At 43.4% G+C, this 23744-nt stretch overlaps 1 protein-coding gene across 4 annotated transcripts in view; it reads right to left on the bottom strand.

Moving 5' to 3' along the window:
- KCTD1 (potassium channel tetramerization domain containing 1) overlaps positions 1-23744 on the bottom strand; it is a 179854-nt gene that overhangs the window by 41374 nt on the left and 114736 nt on the right. For all 4 annotated transcript variants that reach the window (XM_081801465.1, XM_081801466.1, XM_081801464.1 and 1 more), the window contains exon 2: positions 3243-3421. In XM_081801465.1, coding sequence (XP_081657591.1) covers positions 3243-3421 — 179 coding nt within the window. The remainder of the gene's footprint in view (positions 1-3242; positions 3422-23744) is intronic.

Below are 23744 nucleotides of genomic sequence, written 5' to 3'. Positions count from 1 at the left end.
CTAGAGAACTGGAGTGGGAGCTATTTGTAATTCCATGGTCAGGGGCAACCTAATCTCCTAGGATTTATCCCCAAAGAGATTTTCTCAGAAGTTGGAAGGAGGAACCGACAGGTATAAGAAAAGCATGAAACTCTTTCCTCCCTGTATCTGTGACTATGAACATTTATATATGGGTCCCATTAAACTGATTGTTGCCTTGAAATGAACATCGGGTGAGTTAAAACACACACACACACAATCCAAGAGGGAGCTGAGTGGTCAGTTCAACATCTAAACCACCGTCGTCAAGTCAGTTTGTAAGGCTTGTTTCAGAGTCTAACACAGGCTTAAAAATATCTCCCTGACAATAAAGATGATCTTGGAATAGCTCAGCAGCTCTGGGACAGGTAGGGGCATCAAGATCAAGAACCAGAAGGTGCCGGCTAGGAGTCCCTGGAGCCTACAGTAATTCAGGCAAGAATCCAAAAGTGAGCCTGTTTCCATGGTCTAGGAAATGAAGGAATGGGATATATCTGGTATTTGGAAGGCAGTCTGAAAAGAAACAATTGCTGGGTTTGGCAGAAGATTAAGCATAAAGGCAATAGTATGTGTTGGGCACAGGGCCATGGAGTGCTTTTTGTAATTACATTTAATCCTCTCAATAACCTTGCAAGAAGACATATCTATGTCTATTTTACAAGAGAGAAGACAGGCGCTTAGAAATTGGACCTGTCCTTGGCCAAACAACTACTAAATGGCAGAGTCAGCATTCAAACGTGGGACTAATGAACCATAAATTATTTCTGATGTTGTTCCCATGATGCTGTGGCCCAATGGTGACAAGGAAGTGTAGGGAAAGATCGGGAAAGGAAGATGAGCAATTTCATCTTTCCTAATTAAGTTGGTTGAAAGAGAAATTCAACTTATGATGCACGGAAGTATCAGGTTGGGGGAGAAGTAGGTTTGATGAGATTTTTAAAAAATCTTGTGTATAGTTAATCAGGCTGGTTGAAAGAGAAATTCAACTTATGATGCCTGGAAGTATCAGGCTGGGGGAGAAGTAGGTTTGATGAGATTTTCAAAAAATCTTGTGTATAGTTCAGTACAGTCCAATAGAAATAAAAAGCAAGATGCATGTAATTTGGGGTTTTCTGGGAGCCACATTAAAAGAGTAAAAGGAAACAGGTAAAATTAATTTTCATGACCCATTTTATTTAAGTCAGTATATTCTCACTCCAACATGAAATCAATAATAAAAAACTATTGAGATATTTTACTTTTTGGGGGGGCGGGTCATAATTCTTTACAATCTAGGACATTTTGATTTGGACCAGCCACATTTCAAGTGCTCAATGGTTGCACGCGGCCAGTGGCTGCCATATGAGACAGTGCCGAAAACCCGAGTATTGAGATCACGGAATGCGATGCATGCCTCAGGGTGTGGATAATGAGGAACCCAAAGCAGACTCTTAGAAATACCCGTGCACAGGTGGCCAGAGGAAGACTCTCCAAACGAGATACTGGTCGAGGTCTTTAAAAGTGGCAAACTATTTGAGAGAGGAACTGAATAAACAGAGTCTCCAACGAATTTCTACCTCCTACCATTGCACAGCCTAAGTGAGACAGGGGAGCTTCCCAGAAGCCAAAACCCCCACGGGGCTTTAGTCCGTAAGAAGACCCACCCAGCTGCAATGAGCACTCCAAGAAAACCTACTACTTCTGTCATATGCACATGGGGTAATTATTAACTTCCCTCCTGGATCAGAGTTTAAAAATCCGACTGAAGCAAAAGGCCATCAGATCGGTGAATTTTGCTACAGCTAAGGATTTGCTTTTTGACTCCTGTAAGTTTTGTGGCTTGCCGCCTAGAATTCAGTGCTCATCTGAAGAGGCACAGCGATTTTCTTTTGTTGATGTTGGTATTAGCTTAGAAGGAATGGAAGTAAGTATCTTTTTAAAGGAACATTGCTTTATCATGATATTCTTGGGAAATACAGCCATCACGTAGCATGACTTTGGAGCACCTATTACAATGCGCTCAGGGAAAGCAGGGACTCAATAAAACGAATAACTGATAGCATCATTTCATTTAAAAAGACATGGTTTTTTGCTAATTGAATTAACAGTCATTTGTGTTTTAAAAAATTATTTCACTTTGATTGCAGGAATTGAATCTGAAAAATAAGGAAAATATTTCCTCTTTCTTCTTCTCAACCTTCCCCTTCCTTCATAAAATCTCAGGCAGTAGAGCGAGAATAAAAAAACACAACCAAAAAAACGGGTCTTCATGCAGTTATCAAGATGCCAGTGACTTTTATGTCAGTGCTATCTGCTCGGGCTGTAAAGCTACCTGCTATCTGTCACTCCGTCAGAAGCTCTTATCAAAGCAGTTGGTGCCTTCCCGAAGCCCAAATGGTGTGTTGCCATTTCAGATGAGCAAAACCAAGCAGAGAAACTCCCTTTTTCCTGACTTTAGCTCACATGAGCTCCTGCCTCCTCCTCTACCCACCAGCAGAGCAGGTGGAGATCAGATCCCTTAGAGGATCTGGGCATAGCCCCCAAATCCAAGCAAAGCCAGGAGGGGTGTCACGGCAACAATAAAAAAGCAAATCGTTTCCTTGGAACTCCTCTAGAAGTGGGTGGGAGGGCATACGGGAGGGGGTGTCTCATAAGCATCAAGTGTGTAATGCCTATTTGTAAACCACTCTCCTCTCTTCAGACACTTTCTATATTTACTTATCTGCCTTGGGTGCTCAGAAATCCCACTGCGCTTTTTTTTTTTTTTTTTTAAAGCAAGACTATCTTGGCTTCCTGGACTTTTGCATACTGTTCTAAATATAGTGCCCCACTCACTGATAAGAGTCTCTCTTTTTTTTTTCTCTAGTTCACAAGTTGGTGGGCCAAATGATTTCCTAGAAAATTCTAAGAACTGATAAGAATGTGTGTTTTAGAAGAAGAGGACAGAAGAAAAGTCCACGGTAGGTAGAAATCATCCTTCTGTTTGTACTACGTTGAGAAACGCGAAGATCTTGGCAGGGTAAAACTCCAATCCCGTGTGACAGGTCTATGCATACCCCACTAAGCTGTGGGTCAGGCCCTGACTGGGCCGAGATTGACAGCCACATCCCAGAGCAGCCTCGGTAGGCGGGTGCTCATGTTCTAACCCCGGCCCCACGCTGCTGGTGTGCTGGTCAAAGGAAAAACAGTTAGGGCATCAAACACATGCACTTCCGAGCGTGACTTTTCCTTTTTTTTCGGATTACCTTGATTCGGGGTATTTGGTGAGGGTGGCCAGGCTGCTGGTGTACATGTGGCCGCCCACATCAATGTGGACGGGTGCGTTGGATTTTGTGAGCTGTGCTGGAGTAGGAATGCCTTGGTTGTTCAGTGGAGATGCAGGAGATCTAGTGATCAGAGGTCTTGACATATTGGGTCGACTGTCCTACAGAGAGATAAGCAAGTTTAGACACGTTTTCATTTTTTCAGTGGAGAGAAAGAAAACACATGCATCATAAAGAATAAGCCAGCGACTAGCGTTGGTATTCATTCGGCAATAAAATCTCCCCACATCAGCAGGCTCTCGCTCTCGTTGTAACGAATATTGAGAAAACAAAATCTGTAACAAAGAAAAGGAAAACTTCCCATGCTCGGAATCAAGGAGCCGAACTAATGTTCATTTCCAATCATCCTGAGCTCTATGACTGCTTATTTCACTAATGAATTCTCGCATTTAACAACTGGTAAATGGCACGTGGAGAGCTATCACTCATTCCAAATAAAAAGACAATCAACGCTTGAAACAACCCACGTCTAAATAAAATACGGATGCTTTATCCTTCTCTTTGGAAACTCATTGCTAGGCAGTTGGGATAAATACAGACCTTTCAGCACTTGTGTTCTGCAAAATGTTTTCCTTGATTTCTATTTTTCAAATCAGGAAAAAGAGGGTAGGACTAGCTTGGCCATCAGCACACATTCTCAAAGCAACCTTGTAAATAGGCACAGCTAGTTCATCAGTCAAGAGATTAAAAAAAAAAAAAATCCACACACACTCTACCCGTTTGTTCTCCACCTCTCTCTCCCTCTCTGTAAGACTGTGGATCTGGGGGGGGCGCCTGGGTGGCTCAGTTGGTTAAGCGACTGCCTTCGGCTCAGGTCATGATCCTGGAGTCCTGGGATCGAGTTCCGCATCGGGCTCCCTGCTCGGCGGGGAGTCTGCTTCTCCCTCCGACCCTCCCCCCTCTCATGTGCTTGCTCTCTCTCATTCTCTCTCTCACAAATGAATAAATAAAATCTTTAAAAAAAAAAAAAAAGACTGTGGATCTGGGGACACTTTGGAAAGACTGTACCCTTCAGTGGTAAGTATGTGTGTGCAAGCCACAAGCAAGCTGCTCTTGTCTACGCCAGACTTCTCGCAGAGATCAAGCTCCTGGGGCAGCAATGGGGCGGGTGCCGATGGAGAGTCCTACGGGCAGAGGTATGAGCAGAAGAGCAGACGGAGGGGGCTCCCGGGTGGCTCAGATGGTTAAGCGTCTGCTTTCGGTTCAGGTCATGATCCCAGAGTCCTGGGATCGAGCCCCGCATCGGGCTCCTGGCTCAGCAAGGAGCCTGCTTCTCCCTCTCCCTCTGCCTCTCTCCCTGCTCATGCTTTCTCTCTCTCTCTCTCTGTATCTCTGTGTCTCAAATGAATAAATAAAATCTTAAAAAAAATTTAAAAAAAAAGAAGAGCAGACGGAGGACATCACAGGGCGGCCACGAGAGCATGCTGAAGGAAGTGTACTCTTGAGGAAATAAAATATTACATCCTTCCCATGGAGACAATATAAATATTTCAAACACTATCCAAACACGGTCGATTGCTTCTAAATAAGAGCCCAAACCATAGACAAGTCAAGTCAGGTCTCTGGCACTCAATGAAGGGGTCAAATATTTAGAGCCTGCAATTGAGGAATAAGCTAAAATAGCATTTATGTCTGAGTTCTGCAAGACTAATGCCACCATACTCGCAGATTTATCATTTAGCCAGAAATTGTTTTCAAACATGCAAACAATGTGTGGCAAAGCCAGTGATAAGGCATAATAAAGGGATTTTGAAAAAATGCCTTTGATGGAGATTATAAAGGGGAAGTCATCTAGTTTTTGTGCATAAAACCCAGCATGATAAAATATAAATTTGCAAAACATCAGAGATTTTATGATCTGAAACAGCTTTAGGAGTTACCTGGGGCACAACTGTTAGACTACTTAGCATTAACCACATGTCCAGGCAAGACTGTGAATGCACATGCTTTCTGAAACTCTGCAGCTACCATGAATGGGGTAGGATGGGGCCTTTACACAAAACGCTGACCGTCTGTGTTGTGCTTTGCTCCATGCTGAATTAAACAGGGCCCAGAAACAGTCGTAGGAAAAGAGTTCATGTTTTATTTCTTAAATTGAGTGGTTGGTTCATGGGTGTTTACTGTATTATTCTTTACACGTTCCTAGGTATTTTTAATAATGCAAAATGGGTATTAAAAAAAACATAAGCGGATGTTTGTAGCACACAGAGAAGCGATATTGAAGAGGTATTGGATGGGGGAAGAAAACTAAAAAAGACACGGTTGGTAGAAAATATAAAACAGTTAAGGTATGAAAATATTAAAAGTTAGCACTTTAAAATTCCAGTGACAAAGAACAACATTCTTCCCTTAAAAAATGCAATCCCATAGCCTCTACTTTTAAGATACTTCCTACCTGGTGAAAGACACCCCCCCACACACACTACGGGCCCCCTCCCTGTTACAATTCATCCCATCACAGCACTGCAGGGTCTGTAATAGTTTTTCAATTGGACACATTCTCGATCCCGCCTGAGGGTGCTTAGGCGAAAATGAACAGACTTGCAGGGTTAATACTGTAGTTAGACTGTGACCTCATTCAGCACAGCCCCAATACTGCGAGGTCTATATAGAAGGAGAAAAAAATTAAAGCATAACTGATCAGTTGAAGGATTCCAGATTTCCCAGAATATATACCATTTACATTGTAAATCATGAATGAGTGGCTATTGCTAAAGTTTAAAATTAAGCCACTGTTTCTTCAGCAGCAGGGCGGCAGGGGAGGGGAATTAACCCTTAAGGGCCAGGAGGGAGTTTCCCCGATGGGTGGGCTCAGGCCAGACTCTGGCAGGACTGTCAAGGACAGGAACTGGTCTTCGGTGAGCTGCCTGGACTTCCTCCCCTTCGCTCTCTTTCTCCATTCTGGGAGCCTTCCCTGGGCTGTGCGTGTCCTGTTTGTTAGATCACTTCTAAGGCACTTTGAAGTCTAAGGCAGACTGAAAGAACTTTGAAGAACCAGAGGCTGGGATGGGGGGAGGATATTTGGGGCTGGGAGGTGTTGGTGTTTATAACGGATGCTCAGTTATCTACCGCGTCTACTCCAGACGCTCCATCATAACACACTCTGGCAACCCCCTTCCTCGACAATGGCTTTCTCTTCTTTCTCTCGACACTGAGGTTCCAGATGGGGTGCCAGTAACCACAGCAGCCATCTTCCTACCAGCCTCAGGAGGAAGCCAGTGCCCAGGGTGGCCAAGCTGAGCTGGAAAGGACCGAGGTTCTCGGTGACACTGTCAACACACCGAGTCAACCAACTCCGAGCCGATCTCTAGATGTCCTGTTACTCGGGAAAACAACGTTCCTTATTTTTAAAGCTAGTCTGAGTTGGGGTTTCTGGTACCTATCCTGACAGGATACGCTTCCTTTCTTGCCACGGCTGCCTCCCCATGAGGTCATCCGGCGTGCTGACACGTGGCCTGTGATGCCAAGAACAGCTGCCCGCTGACAGATGCAGAATTTTCTACCGTATTATGACCATGTGCAGCTCCACTTCCCCATCGGCCTTTCCCTTCGATGGCTCCCCCAGCATCCTCTCAGTTTGGCTTTTTAGTATGACTGCCGACGAAAGGCAAACCAAACCCTTGAACCAGGAAGGGTGCAAATGTCTCGGTTGTGCCCTCCTCACTCCTGAAGGAACAGCTCAGGGTACCGATGTGTATTCTGTAAGATGCCCAGACTGAAAGCTGTCTCTGAGAAACTCCCCTGTGGAACAGACCCCTCTACCTGGGAGACAGGAACCCTGACATGAAGCTACTTGGTTCCTGGCCCTTCCTTGTGCAGCCCATTGCTCTCTCCTTCCACAGTATTCACTACCCTCTCCCAAGAGCCAGGCACTGCACCAGATACCCAACTGCGAACGTGACAGGGCGGTGCCTGCCCTTACCGGGCTTATTGTTCAGTGGGAGACGGAACCCAAGAAACAAGCAGCTGCTATCAGGTGCGTGGGGGGGGGGGGGCAGGTCACTATGAAAGCTAATTGAGGGGACACGTACCCCAGGCTTGGGGGCTGAGAGGACGGATGGGGAAGGTCTCCTGGAGCCAGTCCAAGCTGAGATCTGACAGATGAGAAATCACCACACAGTGGGATGCTGGAAGGAGGGTTTCAAACAATACTGCCAAGTCCCCAAAGTTGGAGAGCACATGGTACTTTCTAGAAATTCAAAGTGCAGCATGTTGTGAGCATTCTCCAACTTATTTTTTCCCCCCACGGTCTGGAGGGACAATGTAGGAAGCCTGTAAGATGATGATGGTCTGAGAACCGCAGAATTAATTGTTAACTGAAGTGGGAAAAATAAAACTCACCACAACATCCTTGTGTCTGCAGAGGGGGAAAGGGGAGAGGAAGACGGCTAACAGCCACCTTTCTAAACAGGGCTGCCTACAACAATGGGAACATTCGAGATCTGCTCCCTTCAGGAAGGTGGACGCTAGCAACATGTGACTATTTGAGCATTTGAGGTGTGGCTAGTGGAACTGAAGAACAGAAATTTAAATTTAAATTTAATTAATTTAAATTGTAACGTACATAGCGACGCGTGGCTAGTGGCTGTCCCATCGGACAGCACGGTAAACCCCGCTTGAAGTGTTCCTAATATATGGAAGCCCAAATCATGACAGACTTGAACTTATCAACTATGTTTATTTTATTTACTTATTTTATATTTTTTTGAAGAGTTTATTTTTTTCGGGGCACCTGGGGGGCTGAGTTGTTAAGCAGCTATCTTTGGCTCAGCTAATGATCCTGGGGTCCCGGGATCGAGCCCCACATCGAGCTCCCTGCTCTGCGGGAAGCCTGCTTCTCCCTCTCCCACTCCCCCTGCTCGTGTTCCCTCTCTCTGTCAAATAAATAAATAAATAAATCTTTAAAAAAATAAAGATTTTATTTTTAAGGAATCTCTACACCCAACGTGGGGCTCAAACCTACAACCCCGAGATGCAGTCACATGCCCCTACTGACTGAGCCAACGAGGCACCCCTGGCCGTATTTAAATGGAGCAGCACAGTTACTTCACAAGTGAATACAAACAGCTTATGACCTCACAGCACCATTTCTCCCTTTTGACTGATTTTATGAAAATAAATGAAATTAATACCATGCAGTGAGGAAAATGCAACATTTATGGCTCTCACAGAAAGAGCACAGAGAAAAGGCACCAGACACAAGAGCATGTTCCGTATGATTCCACTCACATGAAGATACAGACCACAAAATAAATCTGGGAAGAGAGAGCTCAGGACACTGGTCACCTGTTGGGGGGCGGGGGGATACTGACTGGCAGGAGTAAGAACGAGCCTTCTGGACTGCTAGACAAGTTCTAAATGTTGCTCTGGGTGGTCCCACAGTTGTACACATGTGGACACTTAAGATTTATTCACTTTGGGCACCTGAGTGGCTCAGATGGTTGAGCGACTGCCTTCAGCTCAGGTCATGATCCTGGAGTCCCTGGATCGAGTCCCGCATCGGGCTCCCTGCTAGGCAGGGAGTCTGTTTCTCCCTCTGACCCTCCCCCCTTCTCTCTCATTCTCTCTCTCTCAAATAAATAAATAGAATCTTAAAAAAAAAAAAAAAGAAAAGAAAAAAGATTTATTCACTTTACTCTAAGTTCTACTCAGAAAGAAAATAAACCAAAAATAATCCTGGAAAAAACTTCAATCAAAACACCTTACTGTTCAAATACTCATCTAAATTTCTGTGAAATGCTGCCTTTTTTAAAAGCTAAAAAGATGTTTATTATTTCCTCTCATAGGATGCATCAATCTGACTAGAGTACTCTGACATGAAAGAGGTTATTTCAGATGCCTCTTTCCCCCATTTCTATCCTGTATGGGTTTTCCAGGCCTGTTTATCAGTTTACCTTTAAAATTTCCATTTCTCGGCTGCTTTCAGTCTGAGGAGTCCTTAGCTTAATCATCCACCTCACCTACCCAGCAGAGCAGCAATGATTTTTCCGTAGGAGAGTCCTTCAAGGGATTTTGACTTCAGGCATCTTTCAAAAGAAGCTAATGAAAATTTTGCCTTCTAAATCTAACCTAGCTGAGTGCTGTTCAAACAGGAGCCCCAGGGGCACTGCCTAGAACAAATGAGCTAAAGTTTAAACTGAAAGTTTGAATGGCTTTATTTGTTAAAAAGGTATGCCCCTGTCTTATGTCACGTTTCACTATCAAGTTGAACTACATTACCTCTTTCACTGGGGAAAGAAACAGGTTTCTGGGGGATATTTCCAGAAAAGCATGTCAATAGTAAAATACTTATCTATATTATTTGATATTGTAATTCATAACATTTAATAGAACAATTTAATACAAATCATAGCTTTTCCACAAATTTCAACCTCGGTTTAAAATGTATGTATTTATAGGGGCGCCTGGGTGGCTCAGTCATTAAGTGTCTGCCTTCCGCTCAGGTCATGATCCCAGGGTCCTGGGATTGAGCCCCGCATCTGGCTCCCTGCTCTGTGGGAAGCCTGCTTCTCCCTCTCCCACTCCCCCTGCTTGTGTTCCCTCTCTTGCTGTGTCTCTCTGTCAAATAAATAAAATCTTTAAAAAATAAATAAATAAAAATAAAATATATGTATTTATAACACACACACAGACTCAAGGAACATCTATACTATATGGAATTCCCAGAGACTGCAGTGTTCCCATTAATTCTATTTTCTGATAGTTAGCCAACCAACCACTTAGGGTATGCGAGCTGTGATCACAGTATCTTAGGCATGGACCCTGCCAGTTGCTAGGATGGAAATCTGTGGTTGCCTTGGGAGTGTCATTTTAGACCTGACACATTCCCATTGGACTCACAATAACGGTTCCTGTAGAAAAACATCACTTTACTGACCACAGTTACTTAACTGTATAACAAGACTCCCAACCATAATTTCAACATATTTTACGAGAGATCTCATTGCTTCTTCATTCATTCAAGTAATACTTAATTGGGGCTCCTACCATGTGTCAAGCTCTGTGGTCTCTACTGACTTGAACTAAATAGCAGAATGACCCTGAAGAGAGAGAGAGAAAAAAAATCTTACAATTTCACATGAGTTTAAATAAATAAATAAAATAAAAAAGCCCCAGCAGTGCCTTAAAATCAATGAGTATTGCATATATAGCTTATTTAGAGGACAGTTTCTGCCGGTCTCTGAGGACACCTGAGAATTAGGCCCCAAAGCCTTCTGAGCATCCAAATCTGACATCAAATCTTCCATTCACTTTATTACAGGAGCCCCCTTCAAACTCATAGAACCCACTTAACTCTTAATCCATGCATTTAAAAAAAATTTTTTTTTAAAGATTTTATTTGAGAGAGAGAGAGAGCATGAGAGAGAGCATGAGTTGTGGGCAGAGGCAGTGGGAGAGGGCGAAGCAGACTCCCCACTGAGCAGGGAGCCCGATGCGGGGCTCGATTCCAGGACCCTGAGATCATGACCTGAGCCAAAGGCATATGCTTAACCGACCGAGCCACCCAGGCGCCCCTTAACCCATGCATTTAAAACAGGTGTGGTCGGGCGCCTGGGTGGCTTGGTCGGTTAAGCATCTGGCCTTTGGCTCAGGTCATGATCTCAAGGTCCTGGGATCGAGCCCCGCATCGGGCTCCCTGCTCAGCGGGAAGCCTGCTTCTCCCTCTCCCACTCCCCCTGCTTGTGTTCCCTCTCTTGCTGTCTCTCTGTATCAAATAAATAAATAAAATCTTTAAAAAAAAACCCCAAAAAACAGGTGTGGTCACTGGTTTTCTAGCCCATAGGACAACATCTACTTATAAAAATCATCCAAAATTACAGCATCCCCAAATCAAACGCCACACTACCTTAGACTGGAAAGTATATAATATACTGAAGAAAGATTTCTGCCCAAAATTAGTAAAGGAAAACATGTTCTTAAAGTAAAACAACTTTCAAAACTTTATATAGCTGGAAAAGTTACCTACATAGGACACCCTACAGGTACAGGAGAAAGAGCCCTGGTTTGAGAATCTGGACCTGCTTTGAGCTCAGCCTTTTTGTGAAGTTTCCAAATCTATCAGACTCCAGTTTCCTCATCTCTAAGACAGGATTGAATCTTGCCATCCTACAGAGAGATAAAGCCTGCAGCGGGTGAGACATGTTTGTGAAGGCATACAATACCGTGCTTTGGCATAGAGAAGGATGAAGGAAGTTTATTTTCTTTGGCACATGAAAAATGAAACCTAAAGATCAGTAAACCAGATGTATAGAGGAGATGTCTATGGACCTACTGAGAACTACAGAGAACTTTAAAAGAGTTGAGGAGGTAAGACCCGTGGGTGAAAAAGACTGCATTTTGCACTGATAGAAGGATTACCTGGTAGGGTACAGGTAAGTAAAAAGGAAAACAGGAAAGAACACAACAAGATGCTAGTTACGTGCTTTGGACAGGTGTATGAAAGGAAGTAGAGAATGAAATCATTACAGTATGTTCATAAAAATGAAATGGTGCTTGAATTATACGGATTTTCCTTTTCAGATTAAAAAAAAAAAATTCACAGATTAAAAAAAAAACCCAGAAAGTAAAAATAGGAGGCTTCCAAGTTGTTTCAAAATGACTAGCAACTGTGTTAAATTAATCTGCAATTGCTTCCTAATCTGAAATAGCAAAATGTTACTCTCCTTGCTGGGGCCAAGAGGAGGGGCTACTAATGTTTATCTATTTCAAGGCATGATCTCTGCCAGACACACAGTGCATGCCCTCAACCTGCCTTTTTGTTTCTTTCTTTTTCAAATGAAATATGTATCTGAGAAGCTCCCTTATTAGATTACCGAACTGGGGCCATGAAAAGAACAACTACTTGCCAAAATGTACCCCCCTTCTTTTCCCCGCAAAGGAAAGTGAACTTGAAAAAAGTGACCATTTTGATAGAATTCTGTTGTGCAAAAATAGTTGGATTACTTTTAAAATTAGATCTTTTAGATATTTTTAAATGTACTTAAAACAGAATATTTTAAAAGACACACTACAGCTCAACTATGGATGTTACTAATTTTTTTTTTTTAATTAAAATATGGCATTAAAGGGGCGCCTAGGTGGCTCAGTCGTTAAGCGTCTGCCTTCAGCTCAGTCATGGTCCCAGGGTCCTGGGATCGAGCCCCTGATCGGGCTCCCTGCTCCGTGGGAAGCCTGCTTCTCCCTCTCCCGCTCCCCCTGCTTGTGTTCCTTCTCTCACTGGGTCTCTCTCTGTCAAATAAATAAATAAAATCTTAAAAAAAAAAAAAAAAGGCATTAAAGTGAAAAGCAGGATCTGGAGCAGTTCTACAGGGAAAGGCTATTTTTCAAAGATATGTGTATATGCAATAAAAAACCCCAGAATTAAACACATCAAAATATTAGTAGGGGTTAGGACTGGCTGATGATGTTACGGGCAAATTTTGTTTTTGTTTTTATTCTCTTGTGCTTTGCGAGGTTAAACATTTATTACTCTTGACATTTTAAAAGATGCTATTTTTAAAAAGGAAAAAATGTATTATTCAAGTAAATCAATTAGTACATACTCTTGGCATGCTGCTATATTTTACCTTCATAATCAGGATTCTTATTTTTTTTGACATTTTTGAAAAACGACTGAATGAAGAAAAATAGAAATGGAACTGAAGTTTGGGATAATGCTTCCTTTCCCTTTATTTTCTTGCTGGGGAGGAAATGTGCGGAACAGAAAATTAAATGGGCCTCAGGTCATGGTAAGCTCACATTTAGCTGACACAGAAGTCTATTTAGTTGGATCCTGAAAGAACGGGGCAGGAGCGTATGGTTTCCACACTCTTGGGAACTATTTGGTCATCTGTACCCTCCCCCCAGTCCCCTCCATTCCCAGGTCTAGAACACAGCAAAAGCAAGATGATAAAAGTGGTCCATGCACACCTCCCGTGCTTCCAGAAGTTGGTGTTCTGCACGCGCTCTCTTGGAAGGAGAATGCAAACATCAGTAGCAGTTGGCAATGAAACTGTATCTAATGCTCATATTAGGCCTTCTAGTCTGAAATCAGAAACGTCTGCACAATGTTAAGGATTATCACCATTTCACAAAGAAGGAAGTTGACTGTGGGGTCAAGTGGCTTAGCCTATAATTATCTAGTAATGAATTTACGGCGATATTTTACACACTAGCCACTGTGTACCAGGATAAGGTTACCACTCTCCGTTACTAGGCTATCCATAGTCTGGCTTTCACAAGAGAAGGGACAGATTTACCTTGCGCCATCCACATTCTTCCACTTGGTCTGTTTTGAAATGAACACAACTGGCTGGAGGGTTAGGAGGATGGTCAGTGGTCATGCAGAAGGCAGAAGCCAGCTGGCCCAACATGTGGACTCCTCCCCCCAGCCCCCCAGACACTGTATTTGCCCACCACAGAGAACTGACATTTTATTTACTCTTCTAACTGCTAGTCCTAGATCTTAACCACAGGACACATCTGTGTCTAAATAGACAATAAACTTGACTTACTGACTTCTTGGATGTGGTCATAAAAATTCCTTGTCTAGTAGTGTCAAAAGCTAAATGTGTTCCTTCGAACCTTAATTGCATCCCTGGGAACCTCCTCTTAAGATTCTTAGATGGCTATTTGCTTACCCTTTGTGCACGAAAAAATAAATTAAAACACACAGCTTTCAAAATATACTAGCCTACTATAACTTACTAACAGATGTTTCAAAAAGTTCATTTGCTCATTTGTTCATTCATATAGAAAATGTTGACTGGCTATTCTATTTGGAGCACGGCTTGGGCAAGGTGGAATTGAATTTTTCAGGGAACTGACATTCTTCTTTGGGAATTAGCCATATGCACAGGGAGTTCCCGAAGACAAGAGATCTGCATGTGAATAAAAAGATTTTAAATCAAATCATGCTTTAAATGCTCTGAAAACTGGGTGGGGGTGGGCGCCTAGGTGGCTCAGTCAGGTAAACGTCCAACTCTGGGTTTTGGCTCAGGTCATGATCTCATGTGTCTTGAGACTGAGCCCCGCGTAGGGCTCTGTGCTCAGTGGGGAGTCTACTTGAGATTCTCTCCCTTTGCCCCTCCCCTCATTTGCTCTCTCTCTCTCAAATAAATGGATAAATCTTTAAAAAATAGGGGCACCTGGGTGGCTCAGTCAGTTGAACATCTGCCTTCTGCTCAGGTCATGATCTTGGGGTCCTGGGATGGAGCTCCGCATCAGGATCCCTGCTTCTCCCTCTCCCTCTGCCTGCCGCTCCCCCTGCTTGTACTCCCTCGCTCTCTTTCTCTCTCTTGCTCTATCTTTCAATACTTATTTTTTTTTTTAAGATTTTATTTATTTATATGAGAGAGAGAGAAAGAGAGTGTGCAAGCACAGAGGGAGAGGGAGAAGCAGGGCTCCCGCCGAGCAGGGAGCCTGATGCGGGGCTCGATCCCAGGACCCTGGGATCATGACCTGAGCCGAAGGCAGATGCTTAACCCACTGAGCCACCCAGGCATCCCTTGCTCTTTCAAATAAATAAATAAATAAAATCTTTAAAAAATAATAAAAGTAACAAATGCTCTGAGAACTACTTATTGACAGTCTTAAGCAAATCCTTTTAAGGGCAAGCAATACTTTGGGACAGCAAGGCATGCACTTCTCTTGGCTGTTCAAACCCAGAGGACATTATTGTTAATAACACATACGTTATGCTTAGCTGTGCCACATGACAATTTTCTGACCCAATTATTTTTTTTTATTTTTTTATTTTTTTAAGATTTTATTTATTTATTCATGAGAGACAGAGAGAGAGAGAGGCAGAGGGAGAAGCAGGCTCCCAAGGAGCAGGGAGCCCGATGCGGGACTCGATCCCGGGACTCCAGGATCATGACCTGAGCCGAAGGCAGACGCTTAACCATCTGAGCCACCCAGGTGCCCTGACCCAATTATTTTTTAAAAGAGGGAACTCCTGCAGTACGTCTCACAGTACTGTCACGGACTGCGGTTTCTAAACCCAGTGTTCTTCAGAGGAGGGGACAAAGGAGCGGCTCAAGCTGCAGCCCGAGCCCGTCACTGCCGAGTTCCGGGGCGTTGGCAAGCCGCATCATGTCACTTCAGTCTTCCCACTGAGAATATACGCCGTTGGACCAGATGGTCTATAATGCTTTTTTCAGTCCTGAGTTTTTACTATTCTGTAATTTAGAAAAATATATCAGCTACAGAGATTCAAATATCTTAAGGAAGCTACTAGCATTTTAGGAGGTCAGAATTGGAATCCCAATCTTTTTTGAAATCAAGAACCGGCCGTGAAATGAAAGGCATTCCAAAAGCATGAATGCAAAAGAAAAAAAGAAAGAAGCCAGCACAGAGACGTTCCTTCACAGTCACAGCATTTTCTCTAGCTGATTAGGAAGATTAAATTTTATTTCATTATTTTTTTTTTAAAGATTTTATTTATTTATTTATTTGAGAGAGCGAGCGAGAACTCGATCAGGGGTGGGGTGGAGGGAGGGGTAGAAGGAGAAGCAGACTCCCCACTGAGCAGGGAGCCCATCACGGGGCTCGATCCCAGGACCCTGAGATCATGACCTGAGCCGAAGCCAGACACTCGACTGAGCCACCCAGGTGCCCCTGGAAGATTCAATTTTAATCATTAGTTTTTTATTTGCCTTTACCAACAGGAGGAAACAGTCAGTAAAATAGGGTGCTTAATGAACAGAATGCCTACTTCAGAGATTCTTTACTTGGCACCATTTAATGGGAGTACTGTTTATCTATTTATATCTTGCATTGTTCTAAAATATGAGAGCTGTCTGAAAGCAGCTTGAGAGCCCCTTAATGGAATAGAAAAAAATTGTGTTAAGTCATATGAAATGGATGCTTTTTAATAAAGTAACACTCTTATGGGAAGTATCAGTGTCAACTTTTCAAAAAGACATTGGATTAAAAAAAAAAAAAAATGGGGGCGATGGAGGGAAGCAGCCTCGATGTTTACACACCAGAACCAACAGGTGGTGTGCGGCGCTGACAGGCACGCCGGGGGTCTAGCGGTTTGCCGAAAATGCTTCTCCTGGGTGAGATCTGGTGCCGGGGGGGATTTTTATCCTGAGAAGATGTACACGGATTCTCTGGGGGATGTCTGGGTCACCCGGGTGCTGAGTTTCATGATTCTGTCTGAGCTGCTAGTGGGAACTGGGGTGACTCAGCGGGGCACCCTGGCTCCGCTCCTCGGGAGGTGGCTGATGCTGGGTCTGCCAGCAGCCAACTGGGGGTCCAAGAGGCCCGACAGCGCCCAAGCCAAACCACCAGGCCTGACATGAGCACAGCGCCCTCGCGTCTCAGGGTATTTTTGAGGGGACGTCGGCTGATGAAACCTCCTGCTTAGGAGCAGATGGGAGAGAAGATAGCATTGGAAAACACAGATTAGCAAGAAGGCGAATGAGCAGCAAAGACAGCCGCCAAACAGTCATCCTCCTTGCTACTTTACCGCAATGAGCTATTCTTTACAATTTTCACACTGTAACGGAGACATCTGTGTTCTTGGAGAAGTATCTTAAAATAAATACCAACAAGAGTAAAAAAACAAAAAACAAAAAACAAAAAACAAAACAACAAACCAACTTTTTAAATATCAACCTGACTGGCAAGAAAAGTTTGGTACAAAAATGGAAACACATTAGAAAAAAAAAAATCATACCTGGAATTTACATAGTGCCCTATATATATACGCAGCAGTTACCTACTAGATGGTAGAACTCCAAAGGCCTTATGAACAATCATAACTCACAGCCTTCCAAAAGGTCCAGAGAGGGAGGAGGGTAAGGCCAATACTGTCTTCTGCAAAGAAGGAAAACTGAGGCAGGAATATTTAGATGAATTGCTCAAGGTTTAAAAAAAAAAAAAAGTAGCTGATTTAAAATTTAGAAGCGAAATATTCTGGGAGCTAAGCCTGCATTCTCTCGTCCCAAATGTGCCGTCTCCGTCTGGGGCAATCTGGTAGTGTCTGACCCGGTAGGACTTGGATCAGACTCTGAAAACAGGCCTTTCCTTTGCCTGTGGCAGCAGATGGGCACTGCACTGAGCATTTCCACCAGCGGGAAGGGAACCATGCTGCAGAATGCCTTTGGTATTCTTAAGAGACCCAGCTTAATTTTATTACACGCTTATTTAACCGCAAGACACAGTATGGAATGCCCAGACAACCACGGAGGTGGCAGAGTGAGGTGGGTAAATGCAGTTCAGTCTAGAAAGAAAAGCGGTCAGTGGTAGAGAAGCAGGACAGGGACAGAAGACAGGCCGAGGAGATACAAGAGAATATAAAGGAACAGAAAAGGGGGCAGCGAGTGAGAAAGGGACAGGGATGCGAGAGGGAGATGGGAAAGAAAGTGATGGAAAAGAAGTGCAGGAGAGACGAGAAGAAGGAGCAAGAAGAAGAGCCTGTGTGCTGGGGGGATTGGACTGGACCGGACGGGACTGGTTTTCCCTCATTTCCCAACCACACGTCTACTTGTCTACTCAGGAGGTCAGTTTCTGATGCCTGTCCGTCTTGTTTATCCTCGTTTATTCCAACTAGGATCTTACTAGATACTAGATCCCTCTACGTAGGTAGCTGTGAGGGAGGTTTGGGAAGAGAGTTTAAAGGGTTCACCAGGTCTTGCAGTTTGCTATGCTCTTCTCTGTAACACATCTGAAGCATCCCTCTATGTATTGCTTCCTTGTGAAGACTTTGGGGCTGGAGCCTAATTTTTAGAGAACCATGTAGATCGTTCACCTGGGGAGAAAGTTCACTGACATATGGGCTCACGGATAAATGGTTCTAACCCATATATCCTGTGGAGGATCACGGGCATCAACTGAAAGCCTACAGATATAATCAGAATGAAACTGGGGGTAAGCACTATTTTTCCTATCAACTCCCCATAGTACTTAATGAAATACTTTTTTTAAAAAAAATTTGCACACAGTAGAAAAGGAATGAACAGTACTAATGATGATAAAGCAAGTCTATAACTGAGTGCTCTGATCTTCCAGTTAATGACCTCAGTGATTTTCTCCTTTGGGGCAGTGGCCCTCAAACACTTTCTGATTTGTTACCTACCCCTCCCATCCCTCACAGAAAAAATAAACAAAACCCACAATCTCATGGCTTTGGTAGGCACAAATTTTAATCAAGGCAACATGAAGCACTAATGAGGTGATAGGGCTTTTGTGGAAATAAAATAAATGCGTAAGACTTCTCAATACAGAAGCCTGATGCTGTCACACTGCACAGGACCCCCCCCCCCCCCCCCCGCCCCAGCCGTGAGGAACGGAGGCAGCTCCGGGCTTGCCGAGGAAACTCAGGGGTTGGCAGTGTTTGCCAAGGTTCGCAAAATGTCAAGAACGTGGCCGCCCAGTTCTGTGGGGCTGGCTGACTCTGGATCAGCTCCGGGGGGACAGACTGGGAAAGGTGGCAGGTGGGGTGGGGCAGACCAGGACGCGCCAGTCAAAGGCCAGCAAGTCCCATGCAGGGAGAAGCGCTTTCTGCAAATGAAATGTGCTCGGAATCCCCCCTGGGAGTCCACCAGACTGCAGGCTCTCGGGATGAGAACCGGCTTCTGCTCACTCTATGCGAGTCTCAGCACAGAGCACGGCACTCAGTAGGCACTAAATAAACATCTGCTGAAGAACGGAATACTGAATTCCAAGAAGAGAATGTAAAAGGTGGGGACACCATAGCGCCCCCATCTTCCACCTTCCTTCACACAGACTTCTTTCTCTGCTCTCCAATAAGCGTGTCAAGTGTTGGAAACCACTTTCGAAGAGAGAATAGGAGCAGAAGGGGAAACAGAAAATGAACCTGGCATTGGACCGGGTAGAACGCCTCAATTAACAGAGCACAGCAACGGAGCCACACGTCATTCAGACCCCGAGACTACAGAGGCGTTAAGCATAATGTAGGTGGACATTTATTCTGTAATAGAAGCAATACCGTTTTTAAGTGAAGTAAACCATTTTATAGTATAATCTTAAGAACTGACAGGTACTCCTTATAAATTCTACGTAGAAAAATATCACTAACACTTTAACAGTGGGATACGGAGGCAGAACAGAGTCGTGAGCTCTGGGACTAGAGGGCCGGGCTTCAGTCCTCAGGATGCCACTCGCCTGCTGTGTGATTCAGCCCTCTGTGCCTCAGTTTCTCCACCTTTCATCATTATTGTGAAAAATCCGTAATTCACATAAAAAGTAGAAAGTTAATGAAAAGCACTTAACCTAGTTCCTGGAATATAACCGAAAACAATATGTAAGCTATTATTTCTAATGATGGTTTTAAAAACTTTACAAATGACAACTGTTCTTTTTAAATTGATCATTTTTAAGGACTACTTACAAAATACAGGTCTACACATAAGCTGCTCATCTAACCATTCTTATTCGTTCTCTATTTCCCACTGGTTCTGAACTTGCTGTGAAATCCCAGCTTACTTTATACATCACAGTATGCAGTGCTGCACAAATACCCAGAATCAGAAACTTAGCAAAGATAATACACGTGACCTGATACACATAATATATCGAGGAGCTTCTGAGATCACTAACCACCAAGAAAAAGCAGTCATTCCTTTTACTTCTCAAACCTCTTGAAGTACATCTATCTTGATGAAGACACTTGGTGAATGAAAATTTGCCTTACAATGATGTCGAATCTCACAAGTACTGCTTTTCCCCTATCTCCAGAAACTCCTGACTCTGACAATGGCCTTGGAGAGCTACTGTGTAAAGAATGCCCCATGTGAGTAGAAGTGCCCTCGGATACAAAGAACACGCCCCCTTTCCTTAGCTCTGAAGTATGACAGATAAGCCAGATGAGACTCTGGTCTGTGAGTGATGTTAACATATTAACTCCTTGTTTCTAGGTCAGTCCAGGATTACTTGGAAAAGTGTTTTTTTTTTTTTTGCGGAAACAAGTAAAAAGAATTCTAAATCTTTACATTTGAAAATGTGCTGGCCTTCTAGCGGAAACCCTAGACCAAAAGGTAAATCAACTGAAGTCAACAAAAACTGCACTTAGCTTCCTGGCCTGACTATTACTAGTTGGAGAAGATGACTTGGGTATGAATATTCATTCAACCACTGATGTACACGAAGACTCAAAATAAATCCCATCACTGGAATTATCTTATCTGCTAATAATGTACTTGATATCCTGTTTCATACAGTTGGTATATGGAAATTAAAATGTTAAACAAATTAAGCAGTGATTACCATTTCTCTCTCCAAAGTTATATTAAGCTATATTCGGTTGCAGTAATGTAATTTAGTTGGATGATAATAAGAAGGAGATAGGAGATGGCAAGAAATTAGCATAGTTGAAGTGTAAAAAATAATTGTGGAGAGGGACTATAGTGGTTCTATGTAAAAGTCTATCTATTCGGAGCCAACTGCTGTCATTTATTCCTCTTAATTTAAAAATCTGTAAGAAAGCATCAAAATCAATTCAGTTCGGTCGTAATGAGACAGCTCTAGCAGGAGCCTATTCACTGTATCTGTTCTAATTGGCATATGTCCTCCATGTCAAATCTGACAATACACTTAACCAAATTACTGTTAATCCCGTAACACAGGATCATATTTGAATTAGCAGCTCTAAAACAGAATTTGCATATTAATATTTTGATAACAAATAGCAAATGAACTCAGGGCTGGAAAAGAACAGGATTGTAGTTATTTCCCCCAAAGGGGAAACTGAGGCTCAAGGTGAGGGGGCCCACAGCTGAGAAATGTCTGGAAAGCATGGCTTCAGTGCATGTATGTGGCCCAGCTATTTTCTCCCTGCCGTCTCCTGAGAGACACCTGGAGTCCTGTGTCACCTTGTAAAACTAAATGGAAGTCAGATGATATCCCACCTAAATTATTGATGACAAACAGCATTTGTTAAGATTCCAAAACAGAAGACCTCAGGTACCCCCGTGGAGGTTATTAAATATAATTCTTGCTTTTTAATTGCCACTTAGGATAAAATTACTATCTCTTCAAGATTTATATGAAGATAACTTGGAGATTGAGTTTGGGGTGGATGCTAACTGACCTTAATTCACACGTATTTCAAAAGTGATATGAAGGATAAGGGATGAGAAAAAAATGACAAATGAGAACCAAAACCACCAAAAATTAAAGTAACTGCCGGAAAGATGGTGTCAGCCAATTCCCTATTTTAGCTCTAAAATGTTTAGTATGTCCCTAACAAGAAACTGTAAGATGATTAACTTTCTTCCTTTTTTTTTTTAAAGATTTTATTTATTCATTTATTTGAGAGAGTGAGAGAGAGAGCACATGAGAGGGGGGAAGGTCACAGGGAGAAGCAGACTCCCCACTGAGCAGGGAGCCCGATGCGGGACTCGATCCTGGGACTCCAGGATCATGACCTGAGCCGAAGGCAGTCGCTTAACCAACTGAGCCACCCAGGCGCCCGATGATTAACTTTCAATTTATGCCAATCAACATTTACTCCAGCCTGGCTGGACCTAAATATTGAGATGGATAACAACAGTCCCCACTTTGAACTGGCGTGACATTAAAACATCTCAGTGTCGGGCTAGCGTCTCCCTTGTTTTAATTTCCCAAAGGCTGAAGTATGGAGAGCTGGATTTGAGTGTTCCTGCACAGGCCGGCTGCCCCAAGTTGCTAAACCTTCTCCTGTCTTAAAATGAGGAGGTTGAACTCCTTTGGGAGAGTGCTCACATTTGTTCATGGGGGACCTTTTTCTGTTCAGAGGAAAGCTTGCACTTTCGTGGCAGTGTGCTGGGGAGGGGGTGAAGGAAGGGGCCAGCCCCACTCCTCCCTTGGCCAGGCCCACTCCTCCCTAGAGGAGGGTGGACCATCCAGGACCCTGAAGGGTGATGAGCTCGGGCCTGGATTATCATCCAGGGGTTCTAGCCTTTGAGTCCACTAATAACAGGTAACATTTTGGGGGCCCTTCTGGTGTGCTGGACCCCAATCACATTCAACTCTTGAAATGCACTATCTCATTTAATCTTTACAATGACCTGCAACACTTCACTAAAAACACCATTACAGGCATACTCCAATGCTGGAGCTCTAATCTTGGCAAAAGTTCACCTTCCCTCAACTAAACCCATTTTCCAGGTAGCAGTAATCAACGACTTAAAAAAAAAAAAAACACATGAAAAAACTTCCTCTAATATAGGTATTATATTAGCAAGGAAATACATGTTTTTTTCTTTTTAAAAAAAATCTAACATGATTGTGCTCCATCTAGCTACAGAATTTTAAGGGCTGGATTTATAATATTAAAAACTTCTATACTAGATTCCTTTGGATTAATGGTTCACTTTAAAACCAAACACAAGCAAAAAAAGCCAGCAAAGAAGACTACATTTACTATATAATTTCATTTTTTAAAAAAGATTTTATTTTTATTTATTGATTTGACAGAGAGAGAGCACAAGTAGGCAGAGTGGTAGACAGAGGGAGAGGGAGAAGCAGGCTTCCCGCCGAGCAGGGAGCCCGATGTGGGGCCCGATGTGGGGCTCGATCCCAGGACCCTGGGATCATGACCCAAGCCGAAGGCAGACACTTAACGACTGAGCCATCCAGGCGCCCCTAATTTCACTTCTATGAAATTTTAGCAAAGGTACATTACAACTAATCTACAGTGGTAGGAAGCAGACCAGTACCTGCCAATGGGCTAGAGTTGAGGATGAGGGTGGTGATTGTGGGAAGGACAAGGAGGAAGCTTTCTAAAATGATGGAAATAATCTGTATCTTTTTTTTTTTTTTTAAGATTTATTTAGAAAGAGAGAGAGAGCCCGTGGCGGGGGTGGGGGGAGGAGCAGAAAGAGGGGTGAGAGAAACTCAAGCAGACTCCCTGCTCAGCAGGGAGCCCGACACGGGGCTTGATCCCAGGACCCTGAGATCATGACCTGAGCCAAAGGCAGAGGCTTAACCGACTGAGCCACCCAGGCACCCCAATGTTTTTATTTTTATTTATTTTTATTTTTCAAGAGGGAGGAGGGGCAGAGGGGGAGGGGGGAGAGAATCTTAAGCAGGCTCCACACCCAGCACAGAGCCCGAAGCAGGGCTCGACCTCACAACCCTGAGATCATGACCCGAGCTGAAATCGAGTTGGACATTTGATTGACTGTGCCACCCAGGTGCCCCAACCCCCATGTTTTTATACACCTATTATTGCAGGACTTGTGTTTGTCCTCTCACTTATTTGGGGCAAGTCAATCATGTACAATGACTTACTTTCTGTTTACACTGCCATGGATTTGCCTATTACAAGACTCAACTGTTTCATCCTAAAATATGGATAATAATCCAAGTTTTACTCTCTCAAAGGTTTGTTGCAAGGGTTAAATTAGGTACTATCCACAAAAAAGACATTAAAATCAGAAAAATCATAAGCCTAAGGCAAGTTTTGTGAAAAACCCTACTGTTGAACACAGTTTT

This window comes from Leptonychotes weddellii, chromosome 13 (assembly GCF_054177405.1).
Source record: "Leptonychotes weddellii isolate Sample4059 chromosome 13, ASM5417740v2, whole genome shotgun sequence".
Lineage (NCBI taxonomy): Eukaryota > Metazoa > Chordata > Mammalia > Carnivora > Phocidae > Leptonychotes > Leptonychotes weddellii.
The sequence above is the reverse complement of the archived record's forward strand: the minus strand, read 5'-3'. Positions and strand labels throughout refer to the sequence as shown.